General features: G+C 38.6%; 1 protein-coding gene across 1 annotated transcript in view; it reads left to right on the top strand.

The window, feature by feature from the left end:
• Positions 1 to 25,023, top strand: part of CFAP43 (cilia and flagella associated protein 43) — a 3,581,735-nt gene that overhangs the window by 406,138 nt on the left and 3,150,574 nt on the right. The window contains exon 5 of the mRNA XM_044055952.1: positions 16,952 to 17,099. Coding sequence (XP_043911887.1) covers positions 16,952 to 17,099 — 148 coding nt within the window. The remainder of the gene's footprint in view (positions 1 to 16,951; positions 17,100 to 25,023) is intronic.

Here is a 25,023-nt window from a genome sequence, read left to right on the forward strand (position 1 = left end):
CTCACGAGTGGTCTCTGAAAGACTCTGTAGTGAGAGAAATTTTTCTCAAGTGGGGTCAGCCTTGCTGCGATCTTTGCTACTCCCCAAAACAGCAAGTGCAGAGAATATTTCACTCTATTCCCTTTACCAGGCCAACCCAGCAGGGACGCTCTAGTGCAAGTTTGGCCCCGGGACTTCTGTATGCATTTCCTCCTTTCCCACTGATCTCTCAAGTAATACAGAAAGCTATCGCTCAGAAGGCCTCATTGATCCTCATTGCTCCTTACTGGCCTCGACAAGTGTGGTTCCCCTTTCTACATCGATTTCTTTTGAGCGACCGTGGAATCTGGACCTAGTTCCAGATCTTTTTATCCACCAGCCGGGGGAGTTTCATCGCTCCCTCCCTCTCTGAACCTCACTGCTTGGTTCCTCCAGTTCCAACCGTAGCCAGGCTTCCTCAATTATCTCACTCTGTTAGAGATATATTGATAGCTTCCCATAAATCTTCCAAGATTTATTTGAGTAAGTGGAAACGCTTCTCATATTGGGCACAAGGAAAGGACATAGATCCTTTCACCGCTTCCATCCAACTAGTCCTTGATTTTCTAGCTGAACTCTTCCATGCAGGTTCATCTCCATCTACTCTTAAGGTTCAATTGGCAGCTATTTCTAACTTCCATGTGGGTATTTCTGAATCTGCCCTAATGTCTCACAAACTTTGCAAAGCCTTTTTGAAAGGAGTTTTTCTTCTCAGACCTCCTATAAGAAATCCTCCTTCTCCTTGGGACCTAAATTTAGTTCTTGCTTCTTTGATTCTTTCCCCTTTCGAACCTACTGCTTCATGTTCCTTGAAATTATTATCATGGAAAACTCTCTTTCTGGTGGCTATCACATCAGCTAGAAGAATTTCAGAACTTCAAGCACTCAGTTGTCGTTCTCCTTATCTTTTGTTCCATAAGGACAGAGTATCCTTACGAACTAACCCGTCCTTTTTGCCTAAGGTGGTTTCAACATCAAATCTAAACCAAAGCATTGACCTTTCCTGTCTTTTTCCCAGAGTATTCCAATAGGTCTGAACAAAATTACACTGCCTGGATGTTCATACTTGGATAGGACAAAACAATTCAGAAAATCTGATCAGCTGTTTGTCTCCTATGAAAGCAGAAAGGGACTTTCAGTTTCAAAGGTATCATTATCCAGATGGCTAACATCTTTGATTTCCCTGGTATATGAAATTAGACAACAAAATTGCCTAATAAACCTAAAGCCCATTCCACCAGAGCTTTGGCTACTTCTTTAGCCTTCCAAGACAGACTGCCTATTGACACCATTTGTGCAGCGGCTACTTGGGCTACTCCTCACACTTTTATTTCTCATTATAAGTTGGATTTAGCTTCTAGGCATAGAGCTAACTTTGGTTCCACTGTTCTCAGGAGTCTGTTCCGGACAAGGTGCTAGGGACGGTCCCATCCAGCAAGAATGAAGGCGAGATAGACAACTTAACATATAGAAGTTATGTTCTTACCATAACGTTCCATGTTAGTTGTCTTCTTCTCGCCTTCTTCTTATCCTTCCCCTGGCCTGGACAGACCTAGAGGAGTTGTGATCGTGACCTCTCTTTCTACCACCTCTTTCTTAGTCATATGCTATTATGCATATTTCTTGGTTCAGGATGTAGGTCACCCTTCTTTCTTCCTGTTGTTAGAGGTGGATTCTGTTTTACAGTTATACTGTTACTGTTATAAGCTGGGGTTAGCTTACAAACGAGATCTGAGGTAACTCTCGCCTAGCATTGTGGGATATAAGGGGAGCCTCGAGCCGGTGGAACCAACTCTCGAGCTTTTAGGGTGGCGAGTGGCCGAGGCCGAGGTCCCCCAACCCATCCAGCAAGAAGAGAAGAAGACAACTAACATGGAACGTTATGGTAAGAACATAACTTCTATTTCACTTCGACAATTAGTTTGGGTTTTAAAATAATACCTATAACCTGTACTAGGATGTTGGAACACATTGTCAGTATCAATATACTGACATTGTCTACAGGAATTACAAGGAACAGTGTTGTATGTGGATAGAAGTGGATAAAGCTATTTCTATAGTAAATGATTTATGGACTTCTAGAGCTTGTCCTTATTTCTCGGAGAATGGGGATGGCGTATTTATTACACCACCAAGAGAAGTAGATGGACTGAAAGTACCATTATATTTTACGAGTGACATTGATGTTATCAGGAATATTGTTATGAAGCATTGGGATATTCTATCGTTAAATAATGATATAAGTAATGTGGTGGGTTGTCAACCAAGGTTCTTGTATAAGAATAAGATGAACTTGAAACAGAGGTTGTGTTATCATTCATGTAGTTTAAATACTACAAATATCACTTCCACATACAACACTGTTCCTTGTAATTCCTGTAGACAATGTCAGTATATTGATACTGACAATGTGTTCCAACATCCTAGTACAGGTTATAGCTATTATTTTAAAACCCAAACTAATTGTCGAAGTGAAAATGTGGTTTACCTTGCTAGATGTGTAAAATGCACATCATTCTATATAGGTAAAACGAATCGTCAGTTATGAGAACGTATCAGGGAGCATGTTTACCATATTAGGGTTGGTTCTGAACAAGATGCTTTGGCCAAACATTATAAACAATATGGGCCGTTACATAATTTTAAGTTTTTTGTCATGCAAAGCATTACACCTAGTGGTAGAGGGGGTAATTTAACTAACTATACTGAGGAATGTGAAATGCGTTGGATTATCCGCTGTAGAGTGGACAAACCACCAGGATTGAATGACAAAGTATGCTTACATCCATTTTTACGTAAGAGAAGACTATTTAAACCTAAACATAATGCTTTGGTTTAGTCTTTGAATTGATTTTATTTGTGTAAGGTATTACTATTTATCTTGAAAGTGTTTTTATGTATGCACATATATTGTTTTAGATGTGTATGCTTATTGCTTTAAATGTTTAATTATATTTAATGATTTTATGAGTTTAATTAGTTGCATTTCTCCTTTTATAAGGATAGGAAGATTTTGCTGATTTGTAGTCTGATGAAGCCTCAGGGTGAAAGCGCTTACTAGTTGTTCGAATAAAAGGTGTTTTTTCTACTTGTACCAGTTTTTGAGTTTGTTCTGGTATTTTGGAATTGCATTACTTATTTACACAGTGGTGGACTGCCTGTTTGCTCCTGTACATGCTCTGGACTTTGCGATTTTACTATATTGGTTTTGTTATTGCAGGAGCAGTCTTCCTGTTGTGGTTTTTGCTAGTTTTTGAACTTTTGTTAACCTATAAGTTGTTTATCAGCTTAAAAGATGTTTACCAGAATATGGGGATTTCAAGGAGGAACTATATCACAAGTTTGTGAGCTTAACTGTTCTTTGAAAAAGGGAAGTAAGGCATAAGACCAGACATTACGAGACTTGTTTACAACTTAGGAAATTATCTGGAATTTTCTAAAATATTCCATCAACTCGTGATGAGCTTGTAATGTCATATTTTCTACAATATTCCATCAACTCATGATGAGCTTGTGATCAATATGTCATTAGTTGAACCTGTTGACCCTGTTGTTTGTTCAAGACTATAAAAAGCTCAAAGGCTGAAATGGAAATCATTATCATCCGGATTTGATCACAGTACCAGCCTAAACTGAGCTTAGAGCCATTTTGCCAGTGTCGGCCTTGCCTTGACTGAACAGATAGCTGCACTGGCTAGGATTGAAGTCTCCCTATCAGTGGCAAAGATGATTTTGTTTATGCATATGCTTGTAAGTACATGATTTATTAGTCTTTTTCTGTTTATCTAGTAAATTTTTATTCAATAAATTGTTAAGTTTGGGCCATGGTGTCTTGTGTCATTTCTAATCCTGTATTAACCTCAGACTTTAAAATAACAGACTAGTTCATTTGGCTCAGCAAGCAGGGTCTGAGGTTTGCAGTGGAAATGTCACAACAACCAATGTTTTTTCCTTTAAAACATATAGGCATAGGTAAGAAGGATGCTGTGTCAGGCACCCCAAATAAGTTGGGCGTTGGTACTATGATGCCAGCATTGTTTGGGAAGTGGGATCCTCTTGCTAAGGTATTAAGTCAAGTTTCACTCCCTCCTTCCCCAAAACCTTTGCAAGAAAGACCTAAGGCAGACCCTGATAGTCTAGCTAGAGCTTTATCGGAGCTACAATTGGATGATAAGGGGAAAAAGGTGAAGGAAGTGGTGGGAGCAGCTGGATGGCTGTTCTTTGAGGCAATTCAGGAATTAGATAGAGATGTAGAGAAACTAAAAGAAAAAATCCTAGAGTTAGAAGAGCAATGTAAAGAACACACGCATACACACAGATTGGATAGAGGTGCCTTGGAGAAAGCAAATATGGCACTTGCTAAAGTAGGAGAGGAAGCTGAACACTGGAAATCTAATTCAGTGACTCTAGCTACTCGAATAATTCAACAGCGTATACAGCGAAATGGGAGAAAACTACGCCATCTGCCCTCAAGGCCCCGGGTTCGTGCTTTGCTGTGTAAGGCAGAGTTTGACCCCGAAAAGTGGGAAGGTGATCTCCCCTCAACTGATGAGGGTGATAGGGAATTTACTATTTCAAAATCACTATCAGTGGAGGCATGTCCAGTTATTGAGAAAAAAGGGACAGTACACTGGGGGGGGCACCACAACAATGGGTTGAGGTGCGGAGTTATACCCAAGCTGAATTATTAAATGTAATCCAGATCTATAAGCAAAAGCCAGGGGAAACTGTTTTACCATGGTTTCTTCGGGTTTGTGACACAGGGGGAGAAGCAGTGTCTCTAAATGCTGAAGAGATGCACCAATGTGCATGTTTGGTGTTCCACCCACGGTTAAAGCAAATAGTAAACAGTGTGAACCATGATGATCCCCAGGTGAATACACTGGTGGTGTGATTAGCCTCGGCTTTCCGAGTTACTTGGCCTGATGCTACAGCAGTAGCTGATGAACATAAGCCTTGAAAAACAATAGCAGGGGCAATACAACAGTTAAGAGAAATGGCTATGTTGGCTACCATTTATTCAGTGGAATTAAGGAATGGGGCATTAGTGCTTCCGAAAGGACCAGATGCACAAATAATGACCAGCAATATAAAAAGTAAATTGATCAAAAATGCACCACAGTAGTAAAAAGGGCAGCGGATGGCTGCCCTGGCAGGCTGTGTAGGTCAGCAGATATGGGGTGTAATAGCCACTCTAAATCAAATGGCAGAACTAGTGGAAAAAAAAAGAACAGAGAAGAGCTAGAAAGGCAAATGCAGAGAAGCCAAAAGATAAATCTGGTGAGAAAGTCACAAGAAAGCAAATGTTTCTGGATCTATTAAGGTGGGGGGTAGAAGTTGCAGAAATAGATGGGATAGCTACTGAAGAATTATATAAAAATGAAAGCAAAAACAAAAAGAGAAAGGCTCAAGTTCTGCAGGCAAAAAGCAACCCCCTACAAAAAGTCCAACCAGAAGTACCACTGAAGGGAAGTTAGGGTGGAATCTCTTGTATCCTGACATCCCTACACAGTGGCAAAAGGGGGAATTTAGTGATGAGACATTGGGGAGAAAAGGAATGGAGAACCCCGGTTGAAAAAACAGAGACAAATTGACTAGTAGGTGGGTCCCCAGTAGCTAGGGGTACAGTAAGAGCAATTACAACTGGGGACTTGACGCCCTTACGTACCCCTTACCATTTTTTGGAGGGGAGGGCCACAACATGTGATGGCTCTGGTAGAGACAGGATCAGAAATAAACATTTTTGCAGGCAACCCCCATAAATTTCATGGACAATATGTAGAAATTGATGGTTATGGAGGGGCAAAAACACTAGGTACCAAAACCAAGGTTAAGATAGCTTTTGGGGATGGTATTCCTATTTTCATTGAAGCAGTAATAGCTCCAGTACCTGAGCACATTTTAGGAATAGATGTGTTAAAGGGTAGAACTTTGGAAACCACTGTAGAGCCATTTAGGTTTGGAGTGCGGCATTGTTCAGTCAACGCAGTTAAGGCTGTAGTCTGAGGCAATGCTAAGTGGGAACCGCTTTATATTCCCACACCTAGCACAATAGTAAACATCAAACAATATCGTATCCCAGGCGGGCACGCTGAGATCACTGTGACAATCCAAGAACTGCTTCGGGTTGGCATACTTGAGCCAACAGTGAGTCCATTCAACAGACCGGTATGGCCAGTAAAGAAACCTGATGGATCATGGCGGATGACTATAGATTATCAACGTCTGAACAAGGTGGCCCCCACCCTTAGCAGCAGCTGTTCCAGACATCGTTACGATCGTGGAAAGATTGTCTTCATCTGCTGGACCATATCATGCAGTTTTGGACTTGGCAAATGCCTTCTTCTCCATTCCGATAGCAGAAGAAAGCAGAGCCCAATTTGCTTTTACCTGGGAGGGGAGGCAGTATACCTTCCAAGTGTTACCACAGGGATATCTGCACAGCCCTACCCTGTGTCATGGACTAGTGGCTAGAGACCTAGCCAAGTTACAGCTGGACAAAGTGACTATTTTAAATTACATTGATGACATAATGATTACTGGAGAAAAATCTGATGTGGATATTGCACTAAAAACTGTACTTCAGCACCTTCAGAACAGAGGGTGGGCTATAAATGAGAATAAAACACAACAAGGGACATCAGTAAAATTCCTTGGTATGATTTGGAATGGAACGAAAAGGGAAATTCCTGCAGCAGCACTAGAGAGTATTCAGAAAATTGCAGTCCCAAAAACGAAACAGCAGGCACAGGCCTTCTTGGGAGCAATGGTCTTTTGGAGAGCATTTGTACCTCACCTCGGACTGATTTTGCAACCCATTCACTATGTAACAAGGAAAAAATGTGACTTTCACTGGGGTCCCAAGCAGCAAACGGCTTTCAAAGAAGCAAAAAAGGCCCTACAGCAGAGTGTGGGGCTGGGTCCAGTTGATCCACAGCCACCTTTTATCCTTGAAGTAACAGTTGCCAATAATGTTATGGATTGAGGGCTGTGGCAGAAGGATAACACTGGGAAAAAGAGACCCTTGGGATTTTGGTCCAAATCCCTGACTGGAGCGTAGGTGAGATATAGCCCGCTTGAGCAGCATGTGCTAGCAGTGTGTACACAGCATTGATTCATGTGGAAGGAATAACTAAACAACAAACGATGACAGTTAAGATAAACTACCCAATCCAGGGGTGGTTACGAGATAATAATTTAATGAAAACTCTAATAGCACAATCTTTGAATGTGCAGAAATGAAAGTGGTATTTTCAGGAAAGGGCCAACATCATGCCTCGAGTGTCTCAAGTACAACAACAGTTGGCTGGACTGGTAATTTTGAATGATGCTGATGCGACAGAACAACAGCGACATGAGCTTCCAAAATCTCCAATCACTGAAGCATTACCATTTGATAATGTAGATGCAGAAAAACAGAAACATGCATGGTTTACTGATGGTTCTGCCAAAATTGGATCAAATGGTAGGACCTGGACTGCGATGGCTTATAGCCCACGAACAGAGAAACTGTGCTATTTGACGAAGGTACTGCTGGTTCAAATAATCAGACAGAATTACGAGCTGTTGCCCTGGTCATCGATAGTTTATCACCTGGAGATGAAGTGTACATCTATACTGACAGCTGGCAGTTTTTAAGGGACTGACAACCTGGTTACCTGCCTGGCAACAACAGAATTGAAAGATCCATGGCAAACCTGTATGGGGAGGTTCAGGAGATTGGCAACGGATTTGGGAAAAAGCTCAACAATGCAAAATCAGTGTTGGACATGCAGATGCCCATGCATCACTTGTAACAAATGAAAGGAGGCATAACCAGCAGGTAGATAAGATGGCCATGGTACGTGTTGCTGAAGAGAAAGCCGAAAGTGCTAGCATGGCAAGATGGGCTCATGATCGGAGTGGGCACTTGGGAAGAGATGCAACAATAAAATGGGCACGAAGGCATGGTATGCAGTTGAATAAGGAAATAACTACAGATGTTATAAAGCAGTGTGAAGTCTGTCAAAAAAATAAACAAAAGCAACTGCAAGCAGAAGCATGTGGACACATTCACCGAGGCAGTCGTCCAGCACAAATCTGGCAAATAGACTTTATTGGTCCTTTACCACTGGATCAAAATCAGCAATATTGCCTAACGATGGTGGACACTTATTCAGGATTACTAATGGTGTCCCCATGCAAAAAGGCAAACCAGCAAGCAGTGTTAAAAGGATTGAATAAATTATGTATGACATATGGAATTCCCAGTGAAATCCAAAGTGACCAAGGCAGTCACTTTACCAGAGCAGAGGTTCAAGAATGGGCAAAGGAAAATGGAGTTCGATGGGTGCTGCATATCCCATATCATCCTCAAGCTGCTGGTTTGATTGAAAGTTATAATGGGCTCCTTAAAGAACAAATCCAAAAGAATACAAATGATGGAACGTTACGAGGCTGGGCAAAGGTATTATAATTAGCTGTGAGCCAGCTGAATAATAGGTCTCGAAAGCATCAAGGAACCCCCTTAGCAAATGCATATGAATGACATTCAGTCCCAACTGTTTTATTTTAAAACTAGAAAAGCTGAACCCAAATGCCATATACCCTCTTTTGACAAATACTGATCAAACTCTGTTCTGGCTATGTGCATTGACTGAACAAAGAGTGCCAGCACAAAATATAGTATTAGTTGAGACAGGTTGGAAACTCTTTCTCCCAGAAAATTGGCACTGGGGGCAAAAAGGACTATTAGGAGAAAGTTGGGAGGTTTTTACATTATGGGAGCCAGAACGAGAAGTGATAGTGAAGGCTATCAATTTAGATAAGAGACAGATGGTTCAAAAAGAACAACCTTTAGTAGAAATTTGTATGCATCAAGATGCTGTTATTTTACTAGAAGACTGTGATATTAAACCAAGCAAATGGCTGGGAATGAAAGTTATAGTGACCACACCCAATCAGCCAAATGAACATGGGACTGTGATTTGTGATGGACCTGGTGATACTGTTTTAGTATTACTTGATTCTGCTAAACAACCATTGTACTTTCCTCTCTATAGATTATTACCACTGTTTGTGAAGGCGCCAACCTTTTCCGATGACAACACTTAAATGGACCGTATGACTGTCTTGATCCTATCCCTCTATTCAAAGAGGAAGATGTTGCAAATTTAACGGCGGACTGTGACTTTTATTGGAAATTGGGAGATGATCTATATGCGGTGACACCTAAACCTGCCTTAACTTGGAACATCACTCAGACGGAGAACATTACAACTGTATGTAGACTGAACTGTGATAGACATCCTGAAAAATGTGTTTCCAACCCTTTTGGAGGTTTCTACCAAAGGCTAAATGAGTCAGGATTTCCACTAGCCAAGTCTCCATTAGATTCCTCCTGCATAGCTGAATTTCAAAGGGAAAATGACACCGCGGAAACCCTATCTCCGAGTTTGGAAATATATGCCATGGACAATAGTTCAACTGTATTTGATGGTTTGGGACATGTGGTAAGGTATACAAGAGGATGTAAAACTGTAAGTAGTGCTAGAGTTATACAACTTATTAAAATGATAGTTAACATGTCAGCAGTTGATATTACTACCAGGTATCCACATTGTAAAATTGTACAATTATGGCCGGTTAATTCTTTGCATATCAAATACAGACATTACAAATATAAAAGGAATAAACGTAATGTTACAGGTATTCTTGGTACTGCACTAGGTGCAGTCGGAACAGGGACTGGATTCCTAAACAGTGTAGACATAGATACCCTACGTAGCAAATTGAGCCATTTGGGCACTGACCTAAATATGGCCTTTAAGCTACTAGCAGACCATGATCCCGAGCTGGGACAAAGAACTGTAGACAGTATTTTAACTCAAACTGTCTTGTGGAGGTGTATTGAACATACAAATACATATACAGAACAGATTTTAAATAACCTCACAGCAGAAGTAAATCAGACCTTTTGTATCTTATCTTAATTGGCTGCCAATCAGCAATATTTGCAATTCACTCAAACTTGGGGGGCTAAAAAGGCAGCCCATTGGCAAAAGGAACTGCAACTATATCATTGGTTAAAGCCCATAGATTTTGTATGTAAGAATAAGTCTTGTATACTGATTTTTGACTATCTTGCTAGTAAAAAAGAAACAAAGCAGGTCTGTCCATTTGTTACATTGCTCTTGCAATTTGGAAATAATTGGTGGGTACCTCAAATTGAATCTACTTTGATTATAATGATGTACTCATTGATGTGGCAGGTTCTGAAACCTGGCTCCAGGGGTGATGGGTATGCATGATGGTGAAAAGGAAGCCTCACCCATGCTTACATAATGGAATTGGGGAATGCACCTGGCACAGGTATGTAGTACATGGTACAGACATCTACCAACTAAATGATACCACTGTTTGTGTGATATCCTCCTGTAAATTAGCCTGGAGTGATGGGATAATCACAACTGGTGGAGCATACTGTAAAAGTAATGTCCATGCAATTATTGATTTTTGTACTGGAGAACTTATTAGATTGACTAGATGGATGGACGTCACATTTAATGCTAGCATAGAACCATTACACGCTTTTAGATGGCCATCTTTAGTCCACCCGGACTTTCAACAGATTAAGCAGGAAGGACAAACAGTGTTGCAACTTTTAAATAAAACACTAAATGATGTGCATCAAACAGTGATTAAAATGATTAAAGACAAAGGTACCATTGTAAAAATTGCAAGTGAAATACAGGATATAACTGTTTCATATTGGTATGATATTTTTATGTGGTCATCTAAGGCTTCAGTGTGGTTTAATTTGTTATTGCATCCTTTGCTTTTGACCACAATAGTTTGTGTTATTTTGCTTAATATCATGCTGCATTTACTGTAAAGTGATGAGAAGGTACAAATTGATGTTGTCAGTTTTAACTTTTATAAGGGATAGACAGCGTACGTTGCTCGATGCAAGGGGTGGCCTGTGATGGATCCACACAGTCTACCAGTTTTTGTTATGCCTCGAGCCACATATCACTGTGTATGTTTAATTATTGCTAGATTGATTATTGCTAGATCTGACATGCCACTACCTCACTATATGCTGCTAATATTGTAACAATCCAATATGCTTAAGAGCAGGCCTTGCTCACTGATTACTGGTATTACTGAACTTTTGTTAACCTATAAGTTGTTTATCAGCTTAAAAGATGTTTACCAGAATATGGGGATTTCAAGGAGGAACTATATCACAAGTTTGTGAGCTAACTGTTCTTTGAAAAAGGGAAGTAAGGCATAAGACCAGACATTACGAGACTTGTTTACAACTTAGGAAATTATCTGTAATTTTCTAAAATATTCCATCAAGTCATGATGAGCTTGTAATGTCATATTTTCTACAATATTCCATCAACTCATGATGAGCTTGTGATCAGTATGTCATTAGTTGAATCTGTTGACCCTATTGTTTGTTCAAGACTATAAAAAGTTCAAAGGCTAAATGGAAATCATCATCATCTGGATTTGATCACAGTACCAGCCTGAACTGAGCTTAGAGCCAGTGTCGGCCTTGCCTTGACTGAACAGATAGCTGCACTGGATAGGATTGAAGTCTCCCTATCAGTGGCAAAGATGATTTTGTTTATGCATATGCTTGTAAGTACATGATTTATTAGTCTTTTTCTGTTTATCTTGTAAATTTTTATTCAATAAATTGTTAAGTTTGAGCCTTGGTGTCTTGTGTCATTTCTAATCCTGTATTAACCTCAGACTTTAAAGTAACAGACTTGTTCACAGGGTAGTTTTTTGAGTTAGTTCTTGTAGATCAGAATGCAAGTGAAGTGTGCTATATCTTTAAGAAGTATGTCAAGGCTGTATGTGCACATATAAATGCCAGACACTGCAAATGCAGTCTCTAGTACCATTTTGTAAGAGCTGCCAGGGATGCAGTTGTTTGTTTGTATATAAGTTACTTAAGTTAGAGTCACTAAACTTATATAGTGATGTGTTTGTATAAAATAAAGCTGCTTGAACAGAACCCATGAAGACTCTTCTGTTGTGTCAAACCGGGATCAAAGAGAATAAGATCCAGAGCCATGAGGTGCAGAGGTGACAGTGAAGGTAAAACTAAGGGAAACGAGCACAAAAAGAATCAAAGGTAATGAGAAGTAGCACAAAGTGTTTATTTGATATAAAAGACAAAACAGGGCATTACAAGGGCACAAACTGCATTACTGAGTAAGTGGAAGGCACAAAAAGTTTGTTGGCTAAAAAATGTTTAAAACAAAGATATTTGATGAAACGATTAACAGTAAAGTAAAACGAGTATATTTAAAGATAAAATGAGCATGTTTAAAGTAAAGCGAGTGTGTTTAAAGCAAAACTGGGCGTGTTTAGAGTAAAACGAGGACAAGAAAAGTACATTGGTTATGAAAAGGGCTTAAACGAGCAAAACAAATATAATAAGGGGAAAAAAATGGCACATTAAGCAAAGGTGTGAAGCAAGAAGACTGCATATGTTTTGGCAAAGGGTTATGTTTTGGAATAACTATGACTTCATATTGTATCAATGGCATAACTAAAGCTATTCTGAGCATCTCAAAATGTGTAAAAATGTTTACAGTGTGTGCTTATTACTGTGCATGTATTTTAAAGTGTTTATTTTCTGCAAAGTGCAACTATTTTGTGAAATACAAAGTATAGCCATTTGGAAAAGTTTCTTGTGCTGGGTGTGTCTATTTGCAAAGTGCCGCCATTACAGTGTTTCTTGCACTGTATAGAGTTGCCTAGCAAGGTACTTCCATTTAGGGGGCATTTCAGTGTGCTGTATGCAGTTAATCCAACTCTGAGGTATGTGCCCAAACCACAATGCAACCAGGAAAACCAAATGGCACAAAAAAAATAAGGGCTAAGGATGCCTGGAAACTCCTCTTTATTGCAGAAATGCAAACACGTAAAACCACATAAACACTCCAAAAATAATGTGTTTTCGTCTCAGTCATTGAAAAGGCTTCATCAGATGTACAAAGAGCCTCACTCCAATTCCCTATTATACTCAAGATCTAATTAACCACCCTAAATACCTCCCCTTTACATCAATTAAATAATCAGTTAACCAACCTGATCAAAACATCCCAGTACATTCCAAAACAATGTCAAAGGTATTTTAAAAACATAACATTTTTCGCTAAACAACAATTGAAACAAGTGTATTGGCACATTTACTAATTATACATTTCTATCTTTAAAATTGCAATAAAAACACTATTATTTTAAAACAAATGATAATAAACATAGCCGATTAATTTTTCATCTAGCGCCATCTGTTAGAAATGTTCAAAATTGCACCCAATCCTTCCATTAAAATTGCACATAATTTACATTATTAAGGAATTTTATTAATGAACCACAAACAGCAACCAAAGCTAGCCCACTTTCATATAAAGAAAATGGATATGGCAATACATTTTTCCTTATTTGAAAGCAGGCTAGCTTTGGTTGCCTTGTTTGAATTGTTGTTTAGTGAGAGTGAGGCTCTTTGTACATCTTATGAAGTCTTTTCAATGAATGAGACAAAAACACATCAGTTTTGGAGCGTTTATGTGGTTTTAAGTGTTTGCATTTCTGCAATAAGGAGAAGTTTCCAGGCATCCCTTAGCCCTTCTTTTTTTGTGCCGTTTGGTTTTCTTGCTGTATGCAGTTATTCGCAAAGTGCAACTACTATGAAATGTTATTGAGTTTTGGGCAAGAGAGATCTAGTTTATTCACATTATGCAGTTATTTGTTATGTTTCTTACACTGATACGAGGTGGTTTATTGCAAAACGATATTACAAGAGTATTACAGTGCCCGAGAGTTTATTTCACTCGCATAGTAAAGTTGTTTCAGATGTTTTTTAAAATGATGATAAATGACTAGCATTTAGCATTTCAAAACAATATTACAAGAGTGTTAAAGCACCCGAGAAGTTTATTTTGCAAAGTCCAATTATTCAAAGGTACTATGAGTTTGTTCATTAACATAATTTGAAAAGCCCAAAAGGTATAAATTCAGAAGCACAAAGGCACTGGACAACGTTACCAATACTGGCATAAGTTTTTGGCATATGTGCATGAGGGTATGTTTTTGCTTATTTGCAAAACCCTTCACTGGTATGTGTTAATATGGCAGATGGATTTCGAAAGCCCCTACCACTTGCATTTGATCAGAATATTGCAGAGAATCTGAGAATATTTGAGCAAGTGTATGATATTTTTATACAAGCAGCTTATGCACATAGAGATGCACACACCAGGGCATTCATTTTGCTAAACCTAGCTGGGTCAGAGGCCATCGAAAGAAAGTAATCATTTGTGTATGCACCTGCAGTATATGAAGGAGAAGGTGAAAAAACTGTCATATTGTTGTACAGGCTGACTCAAGAGAAGACCCAGAGTGTTTGAAGTGCGAGTTCAGAGAAATGTGTAACCCCTAGACAAATATTACATTAGAGAGGCATTTGTTTTACATGACAGATCAGAAACCAGGGGAAACATTTGCAGCTTATGTAACTGACCTGAGAAACAAAGCTAAAATGTGTCAGTTTGATGACTTAAAAGATGAGCTGATAAAGGACAGGCTTGTGTGTGGTATTAACAGTGCTGCTGTGAGAAAGATTTTACTTCGTGACAGTGATTTAAAATTGAGCAAAGCCATAGAGATTTGTCAAATCCATGATGTGAGAGAAAAACACATGAGTATGCTTGCAAGTTACAAGAGCATGGTTTCAGTTGGCTCCAGAGCAAATGTAGATAGTATGCAACACGTGGCAAACAAAAGCAGTCCCAAGCACATGGCAACTACAAGGTTTCCAGAGAAGACACATAGCTTTCCACTTAACTCATCCCATGAATGGATGCTTCACAGGGATGTGTTTTTGGACATTATCCACCAGTGGGGTACTCCTCCAGATAGATCTGTTTGCCTCCCCTCTGAACAGACAACTGATGCTATTTTGTGCCAGAGTCTCAGGTCTTGTGGTTTGGAATATGGACTCTCTATCCTTTTCTTGGAAGGGGATGTTTCTTTATGCTTTCCCTACCCTTCCCCCTCATTTCAAAGGTCCTTTTCAAAATTCAGTAGGATGTTATCAAAAATCTTGTTTGCAACTCCCTTTTAGCCTAGACAACATTGGTTGCCTCTTCTGCTGCATTTAGCCAAGGGCATTCATCACAAGTTACCTCACAGGGTGGACTTACACACAAGGCAAGGGATCTCTCATCCATCCTCACCTGTGCACTCTTCAACCGACAGTGTGGGAAATATGATTTTGATCCCTTTTAGGCACCTCTTTTCTGAAGATGTGTTTCAGGTTCTGCAGGAGGCCAGGAAACCAACTACCAGCAAATCTTATATGCCCAAATAGAAAAGATTTTCTCTCTGGTGCCCCTGTCACCATCAGGATCCCCTTTCTGTAGGGGCTTCTCTGGTTCTCTCTTATTTTTGTGAGGTGCTCATGCTGGGTTGACATATTCCTCACTTAAAGCTCACCTGTCAGCAATGTCTGCTTGTCTGCTTTTAAATCCTCCTCTTTCCTCTAGGTTTGAATTTCCTTAAAGGAATCCTTCATATCAAGCCTCTCAGGAAGGCTATTCCCCTTTCTGGGACCTCAATTTTGTTCTTGAGAAGTTGATCCAGGCTTCTTTTGAGCTTGCTTTTTCAGCTTCTTTGCAACTTTATACTTAGAAGACTGTTATGCTTTTGCCTCTTACATCAGCTAAGAGAGTATCTGAGCTTCAGGCTCTCATAGCTATTCCTCCATTTTTAGTTTTTCATAGAGACAGGGTGTCTCTTCGTACTAATCCTTTTATGCCCTCTTTCCTTGTTTCCTTCTCCACAGTCTGGCAGTGAGAAGGTCCTTCACACCTTGGATCTGTGTAGACAGCTCAGATGCTATTGGGATAAAACTAAAGTTCTTCACAAAGCTGAGCAGCTTTTTGTTTCTTTTCATACCAGGACTTTGGGTTTGGCTGTTTCTAAGCAAACCATCTCCTCCTAGATTTATAAAGCCATCTCCTTTTGTTATTCTTGTCATGGCAACTGTCTTTCCTCATCTGTAAAGGCACATTTCTACTAGGGCAGCTGCCTCTTCTAGTCCGTTTTTCAAGGGTCTGGATACCAGTTCTATCCTCAAGACTGCTAATTAGTCCTCTTTTTCATATTTTCACTGAACATTACGCGTTCAATGTTTCCAGGACCAGGGAGGGCTTTGCTAGTGCTATCCTGCATGGGTTCATGGAGGGTTCTTCTCTGCCTTTCTTCTTCAAAGCTTTCTCTTGAGCTCTTATACTCTCCCTTAGATGCAGAGTACTGCAACAGTGACATGGAAGGACATAGTACAGTTGTGTAAACTCTTACAATAATAGTAGATGTCCTTCTCTTCAGTATTTGGTCCCTTCCACTTTTCCCCTCTTTCCTCACTCTTGCCTTGTGTTCTGCTTGCCCTCCTCACCGAGGGACCCTTCTTCCTTTATTTTTCCTTCTGGATGCACATGTTCATCCTTGTCATTGATGTATTCTGTTCCTCCAGGGGCTTTTTCAGTATATGTCCATATGTCACCTTTATGCACTATGCCTTGCATGGGGAGCATACGTGTGATGTACAGCACCTATAAGCACTAATGGCTTTGGTATAATGGCCGGACATTGGGCTATCATTGGTGGAAGATCCCTTAGGTTATGAATACTGCAAAAGTGAAGAGAAAGACATCTACTGTTATGGTAAGATTTTACACAACTGTACTTTCATACAGGGTATTTTATGTATTGTTATATTGTTTCTGTGGCAGGAGTGCAGGGAGAGAGGCAGTAAGGCCAGTTTCTTGAATTGTGCATCTAGTACATGCCATTAATCTTTGCATTTGATTTATAATGCTTAGTGAAACTTTTTTTTCTGTTTTTCATTTTACTTTTTATACAGCACTGTGGAACTTCCATCTGTTGATGGCTCTTTTTTTGAAGAGGATCCAACATCAATTCTTGCTACTGCAAAGCTTCCTTACTACGGACCACAAATGCCAATATCTGCCATTTCAGGGCTTGTGGAAAAGTTAGCAGATACCTTTGTGGTAAATATGTCACTGGATTGTGTCCTTTTTTTATAAAACTATGAGGCATTAGGTAGTTCTTGCAAGCTTAAGAAAGAGCATACAAGCTGATGGCATCCCTGGCTTGGTATAAAAATGTTTGTTTACTTTGTTTGTTTATTTTTTTGAATGCAGATAACACATATGAAATTGTTCAATGCATGGCGTATACCATCCCTGACTGAAGTGTTATTTATATGCCTTATACTGTGTAAATATATATATATATATATATATATATATATATATATATATATATATATATATAGCTAGCTAATATACACACACACATATATATATATATATATATATATATATATATATATATATATATATATATATATATATATATATATATATATGTATATATGGGTCCACTACAGAATCTCGAAAGCTCATAATACCGAAGCCCATAATCCTGAGCCCAAAATCCCGAAAATTCAAAATCCCGAAAGCCCAAAATCCTGAAACTCAAAATCCTGAAAACACAAATAATGCTAATATGTCAATATAAAGACACTAATATCTACCAACTGACCCTGACCCTAACCCTAACCCTAAGGTCCATCACTATCGCACACTCACCTGACCCGCCTCCCTAACCCTAACTCACTTAAACCGCCAACCCCAATATTTGTCACTATTGCATACATGCCTAACCTGCCTCTAACCCTAACTCACTTAAACCCCTAACCCTAACATAAAACCAATCAAGACACTTACCTGAACGCAACGCATGACCTAACACCACAGGGCTAACAATAGTAAAGCCACAATGACGTCCGTATGTCCATTTTGTGTTTTCAGGATTTTGAGTTTCAGGATTTTGGGCTTTCGGGATTTTGAATTTTCGGGATTTTGGGCTCAGGATTATGGGCTTCGGTATTATGAGCTTTCGAGATTCTGTAGTGGACCCGTATATATATATATATATATATATGTATATACACACACACACACACACACATATATATGTGTATATGAATATATACATATACATATATATATATATATATATATATATATATATATATAAACAAATATGGATATATAAATACATATACATACATATATGGATTCCGTTCACAAGCTAGAAGTTTCAAAAGTTCGAAATGCAAATGGTCAAGACCATAAGATTGAAGTTTTGAAACTTTGAACATTTTGAATGGAGATCACTGTACAGCACAAAATGGGAAATTTACCATTTTCCTCACTGAAGTGCAATCTCGTAGTTGGTATATTTAGTTAGCAGGGGGTGCAGGGGGACTCGCCCCCTGCAAAAACCGAATTTTTTTTTTTTATTACAATTTTGAAGTTTCAAAACTTTGATCTTATGGTCTCGACCATTTGCAGTTCAAAGTTTTGAAACTTTGAGTATGTGAAGTAGGTCAAAGTTTTGAAACTTCATAATTGTAATAAAAAAAAGAAATACATTTTTTTTAACATTCTTGCAAGGGGGGCAAGCACCCCTGCAGCCCTCACACCCCCTGCTGAATAAATATACCAACTCAGAGATCACACTACAGTGAGGAAAATGGTAAATTTCCCGTTCTGCACTGTACAGCGATCTCCATTCAAAACATTCAGTTTCAAAACTGCAGTCTTTTATAGTTTCAACCATTTGCAGTTCGAAGTTTTGAAACTTCGAGCTTGTGAAATGAATCCATGTATATATATATATATATATATATATATATGTGTGTGTGTGTGTGTGTGTGTGTGTCTGTGTGCATGCATATGTATGGCAATGCAATGAGCCACTATTCAATGAACCATGTTTCAATAAAACTGACTGACTCCTAATCTGGCAAATGTTGTGGATAGACTTTAACATGGATCCTGCAGGCAGGCAAGCTCACTATTCTCCCCCTAAAATTCAAGAAAAGGCTTTAATATAGGTCTTGCAATCCTGTATGGGGCAAGTTCATGACTTTCCTGCTCCCACCCATTTGCTGGATCCAGAATCAGTCTAATAGGTTCTTCAAGCCATGATTCACTGAATATGGACTAGATGAAATTTAAGAAACCCGTGTGTGTGTGTGTGTGTGTGTGTAGGCATATATATATATATATATATATATATATATATATATATATATATATATATATATATATATATATATATATATATGGGTCTACCTCAACCCACCAAAATTACATTTCTCCGAAATGTAATTTCGCAGTCCCATTTTTCTGAAAGTGCATTCATCTGAAAAGGCACTTTTGTAAAAAAAAAAACGGATCAATGAAAACCAACCAAGGTTGTTGTAGATCACAGCACAGTGCGGATAAGGGAATATTCCCTTTTCCTCCACTGTAGTGCGATCTTGGAATGAAAATATATAAGTAGTGGGAGTATGTGGGGAGCATCCCATCACATGGGGGGCTGCAGGGGGGCTTGGCCCCCCTGCATAAATGTGTTTAGTGTTGTCATGTGTTTTTTCGGAAAAAATGAGATTGCAAAATTACGTCATTTCGGTGGGTCGAGGTAGACCCATATATCTATATCTATATATCTATATATATATATCTATATATATATCTATATATCTATATATCTATATATATATCTATATATATATATATATATGGAGAGAGAGAGAGAGACAGACATGGGTCTACTTCAAAAGAATGAAAACTCATAAGACAGAATCACACATCATTGATACAACTTAGCCGAAACTACAAAAGATCGTAAATTTAAAACTTTGAATCTCACAAAACTGAAAATAAGTTCCTGACATGTAGTCAGTCACAGCACTATAAAACTATATATAAACATGTCATTTTCATCAAGGTAGTGAGATCTCTGAATTAGTACATTTAATTTGTGAGGGCCGCAGGGAGGCTTACCTCCCCCTGATAAAATGAAGAAAAAGCATAATTGGTGTCTTTGGCTTGCCACCACAGTGTAATTTCATTTGTTAATTAGTTAGACTGGCTGCGTACATTTCAGTGGAAACCAGTCTGCGAGGTACGTTTTTAATATAGAGGTGAAGTGCATGAATGGAACAGAGTTCATGTAGAATTATGGGTTGTGTCTCTACTGGGACATTGTGATTACGGATTAGGGTGAGTTAGTTAAACCACTAGTGTCAACACCAAAACACTGGGTAGAGTGAAAGAAGGCACACAGATGAGACCAATAAGGTTAAGCGCTTTTCGTTTATGTCAATTCATAAACTTCATCAGACAATACAAATTATTTCAAAACACATTTAAATACATAAAAATGCAAATAATTAACCAATCAACAAAGAAAATGCATTAAAGAAGCACAAAGTCACCACCCCCTAACCATGAGTATAGACAATCTATTAAAATTTAAATGGGCAACCCCACATTTTACTAAAACAAGTAGCATTACACATGAAAAAATTATATGAATGTATTAATAATTAAATATTATTAACCTAAATTTAACGCATTAAACTTTTAAGTTTTAAAATACTACCTAAAACACAACCCTCATTCAAACCAGGCTGATTATATGCATTCAGCCTGATTTGCCAAGAAAGTTCTAATTCATCTAATTTTAGAGCATCGGGACCACCTCTTGGGTTTTTATTCACCTGGTCTACAATAATAAATTTAAAAGAATGATCAGAAAATTGGTCAATATGTTTCGCTAAGGCGTTCTCTAGTTTGTGTTTCCTAATTGCGTACAAGTGTTCGTAAACACGTTCACGAAGCTTTCTTTCAGTTTTGCCAACATAGAAAGCTGGACAAAACTGACACAAAGCAAGATAGACCACCATCTTAGAATTACAATTATTTCTCAGTTTCAAATTGTAAGAGAAATTATTAACAAATACTCTGTTAGATTCCAAAATGTAACCACAATAGTTACAAGCTTGGCATTTATACATGCCTGGAGTTCTAACAGGTTTTGCTCTGATACTCTCACAATAATTTTTAAGATTCCTTCCTTTTTTATAAATTACTAACGGGCGGTCACCTACACTTGTGTAGACATTCATATCACCTTTAAGTATGTCCCAATTTTTTCTCAAAATCTTAAAACAAGAATTGCTATTTATATTGTAGGTAGTTATAAAAGACATATTGAACTTAACAAGACTAGAGTGTTGCTCAACAGGTAAGTCAAGAGCCATGTTGAAAGACCCATTTACAATAGATGAATCATTTATAATACTATTCAACAATGGTGTATAGAAAAAAGTCTGTCGTTTAAATGTAACTTCATTAATTATATCATTAATCAAAAGTAGTGGATAGCCACGTGATAAAAACATTTCCTTAATAAAATCACATTCATTATCAAAAACACCATCCAATGTAGTGATACGTGCTGCACGAACCAACTGACCTTTTATAATAGCACGTTTCTGATGGTATGGATGGCAACTTGAATAATGTAACATTGAGTTACAATATGTCTTTTTTCTATGAATTGAAGAAACAAATCTCTCCAACACAGTGTCCTTAGTAAGTGTGATGTCCAAATAATCCATAGAGGTGGCATCAAAGTTATGTGTGAATTTTAAGAACGACGTAGTTGAATTTAAATATTTTACCAATAATTCACTATATTCTATGTTACCATCAACTAAAATAAAGATGTCGTCCAAGATATGTATATAAAACACATATACAGACACTCCGAGATCGCATTACAGTTGGGAAAAGGCAAAATTCCTGATCCCCTCTGTGCTGCGATCTTGAACATAAAGCCAGTACTTTTGATAACCTGATTTTTGAACAGCTGTACTGGCCTTTTTTCCTGTTGGGTAACTAGAGTGTAACCCATAGATAAATGTATAAGTTATGTGGGCACCTCAAAAAAATGGATACATGGGATATGTGGGGGTTCAGTGTTGAATATGCATAATATCTGGTATGGTAAGGATAAAGAATACACTGCCCTTCTCTTAGGCTTCTCCTCACATCATGAAACTTGTTCCCTTTCATTAGAGTAGCAGATATGAGGCCTTATTTCAGAAAGCATACAAAGTGTTCCAGAAGAACTCTCCAATGGAAGTAGCATAACACTTGTGTGTGGAATACTGTGAATGCCTAGTAAGATCACAAGGGTGTGAAAGAGATTCCACAAGCTGATACATTAATTAGTAGAGGTAAGCGTAGTGCTGAAAGGAGTTGAGCTTATGTCACCCATATTACCATGGACATGTTCAGACAACATCAGACTATGATATACAGGCATATTTGTGATTATGTAAATAGGTTTATAGACAGGTGTAGCTATGCCACGAACCATGGAATAGCTGAAGGATCAAACACAATGTGGCATGTACAGGATAACATCAAATACAACAAAATACGTGTGTGTATATGTGTGTGTGTGTGTGTATATGTATGTATATATATATATATATATATATATATGTGTGTGTGTGTGTATGTGTATATATATATATATATATATATATATATATATATATATATATATATATATATATATATATATAAAATATATCTGTGGTTCGCCTTTAGAAAGGCGATTCACATTCGGGCGAACAGCAATTGTTCAAAAGGCTTTTGGCAAAGTTTGCAAACGCCAAACGAAAAAAGGTTTGAATGTAATAAGCGAATGCACAGTGACATTCGTTCATTGCACATTCGACTTTGTGGGGCGGAACAGTGGGGTTCAGAAAACGGTCCTTTTCCCCACTGTAGTGCGATCTCAGAGATAGAATATTAAAGTTGGGGGTGAGGGTGTAGTGGGGCTTGCCCCCCTGCTTTACACTTCTTTTTTTTTTCGTTCGACATTGATGTTCGAAAAACAGCAAATCTGCTTTTCGATTTGCTGTTTTTCGAACATTAAGGACTATCGCCGTTTTCACTTTCGTGGTTACGAGTCGCTCATATGAGCATTAGTACCACTGTGATTTGGCTTTATAAACGTAAACCTATATATACACATGCATAGCTTTAAAAAAATAGCCAAAATAAGTGGAGAGAGAGGACAGATGTAAGGAAGATGGGCAGTAAGCAAATAAAAGTACAAGAAGACTGTCTGTAGGGCAGTAGTCAGTTGGGGGAAGAATATTTTTTTCTGAGTTTAGTTGCCATTTTCTATTTGTAGAATGGGTGGGTAGGGCAAGTTCAGGAAAAAAGGAGAGGGAGCTACATTGAATGGAAAGAGACACAATGCAAATGCACAGGATAAACCCAGCAAACAGCTGAGGGCAAGAAACATGAGGTAGGAAGACAAGGAAAGTTGATGTACAAACATCTAGTGGAGAGTTTCCCATGGAGTATAGGTCAACAGACATTGATGTGAACTGACACAGAAGGAGACCATTGAAGCAGTGACCTTTCATGCCAACATTAAGTCACTAGTGATGTGTACTGGGAACATGTCCATGGCAGGCCAGTCACCAGTGGAGTTCGTCATAGTTCTGTGCTGGGTCCATTCCTGTTTGGTGTCCTCTTTTCTGAAGTAAAAGCAAATACTAAAGAGCTCTGTCTGATTAAATTTGCAGATGACTGTAAGCTAGGAGCAATCACTGAATCCCCAAATGATTTTGCCATCCTGCAGGAAGGTTTGTTACAAATAAATAACTGGTGACGAAATTGTGGACTGAAACTAAATGCCAAAAAATGCATTATTGTATTCTTTGTGAAATCATCTATCCCAGGGAACTACCACCTAAGATTTGAACCAGTTCGGGATTTGTTAACTTATGTATGTGGACAATGAGTGGACAGTGACTTAACCTTTGACCATCATGTGCCCATTATTGTAATAAAGTCTTTCTGTATTGTGTCCAGACATAGGGGGTATCATTGTCCCCCTTTACTCAGTTCAAATTTGGCCAGTCATTGCATATAATGCCCCCTTTGGCATGCATCTGTCTAGACACATACAACTGGAATGCCCATAGAGATACCGTACTAAAATGATACAACTAAATGCATCTGTCTAGACACATACAACTGGAATGCCCATAGAGATACCGTACTAAAATGATACAACTAAAAAGTTACAAGACCTAAACATTGTGTCCCGCATGGACTGACTCAAGGCCCTGTCACTATTCTCTGTATCCTATAGATTTCTAAGAGGTGACCTGTGTCTGGCACAAGGCATCCTCCAACCCATTACTGTTGTATTTACTGCACATCAGCAAGTTAAATGGCATCATAAATACTTGGTCTAGTGATCTAAACATCCTCTACAACATGAGCAGAAAAGTTTAGAGGGACAAGTATGTCTTACAGACAATACCGCTGCTCTGGAACAGACTTGACATCCACCTAAAACAAAGTACATCTCTGTCCATAGTCAAGTGCAGCTTAGATCTATGCATAGGAAACGGGAAGATCTGATGTCGTCGCTCTTCATTTATCCTTTACCTTTGGGAACTCGATTCCGACCCTCAGAACTGGCTCGGCCGTTACATAGCGTGCACCTCTACCCACAGTACTCTTCTCCATATTACCTCAGATCTCGTTTGCTGCTCTTGTCGCAAGATCCGTCAGCCATTTTTTCTTGCAGCTTAGTGAAATTTTATTGTATATTTCAGCTTTAGCATAACTTTTTTTCATATATATATATATATATATATATATATATATATATATATATATATATATATATATTAGTTATCCTTTCTACCCACTTTTCTGTTGCGTGAGTGTGTTTTCTTACCAATTATTAATTTTCCAGTACCATTGTTGGCAGTTTGTGTGTGTGTGTGTGTGTGTGTGTGTGTGTGTGTGGGTGTGTGGGTGTGTGTGCGCGCGCGCATATATATGCCTGTTGACACCTCCTATGCTGTCAGCATGGCCAGGAAACCAAAAGGCACTACCAGTTTTAAGCAGTGCCATGATTGCTGTCGGAAGATGCCCAGATTTGATGGGCATTCTTCCTGTGTCTTTTGTTTAGGCCCAGCTTATCTTTCCCAAAACTGTCCTATCT

Source organism: Protopterus annectens, chromosome 14.part0 (assembly GCF_019279795.1).
Source record: "Protopterus annectens isolate FY-2018-M chromosome 14.part0, PAN1.0, whole genome shotgun sequence".
NCBI lineage: Eukaryota > Metazoa > Chordata > Ceratodontiformes > Protopteridae > Protopterus > Protopterus annectens.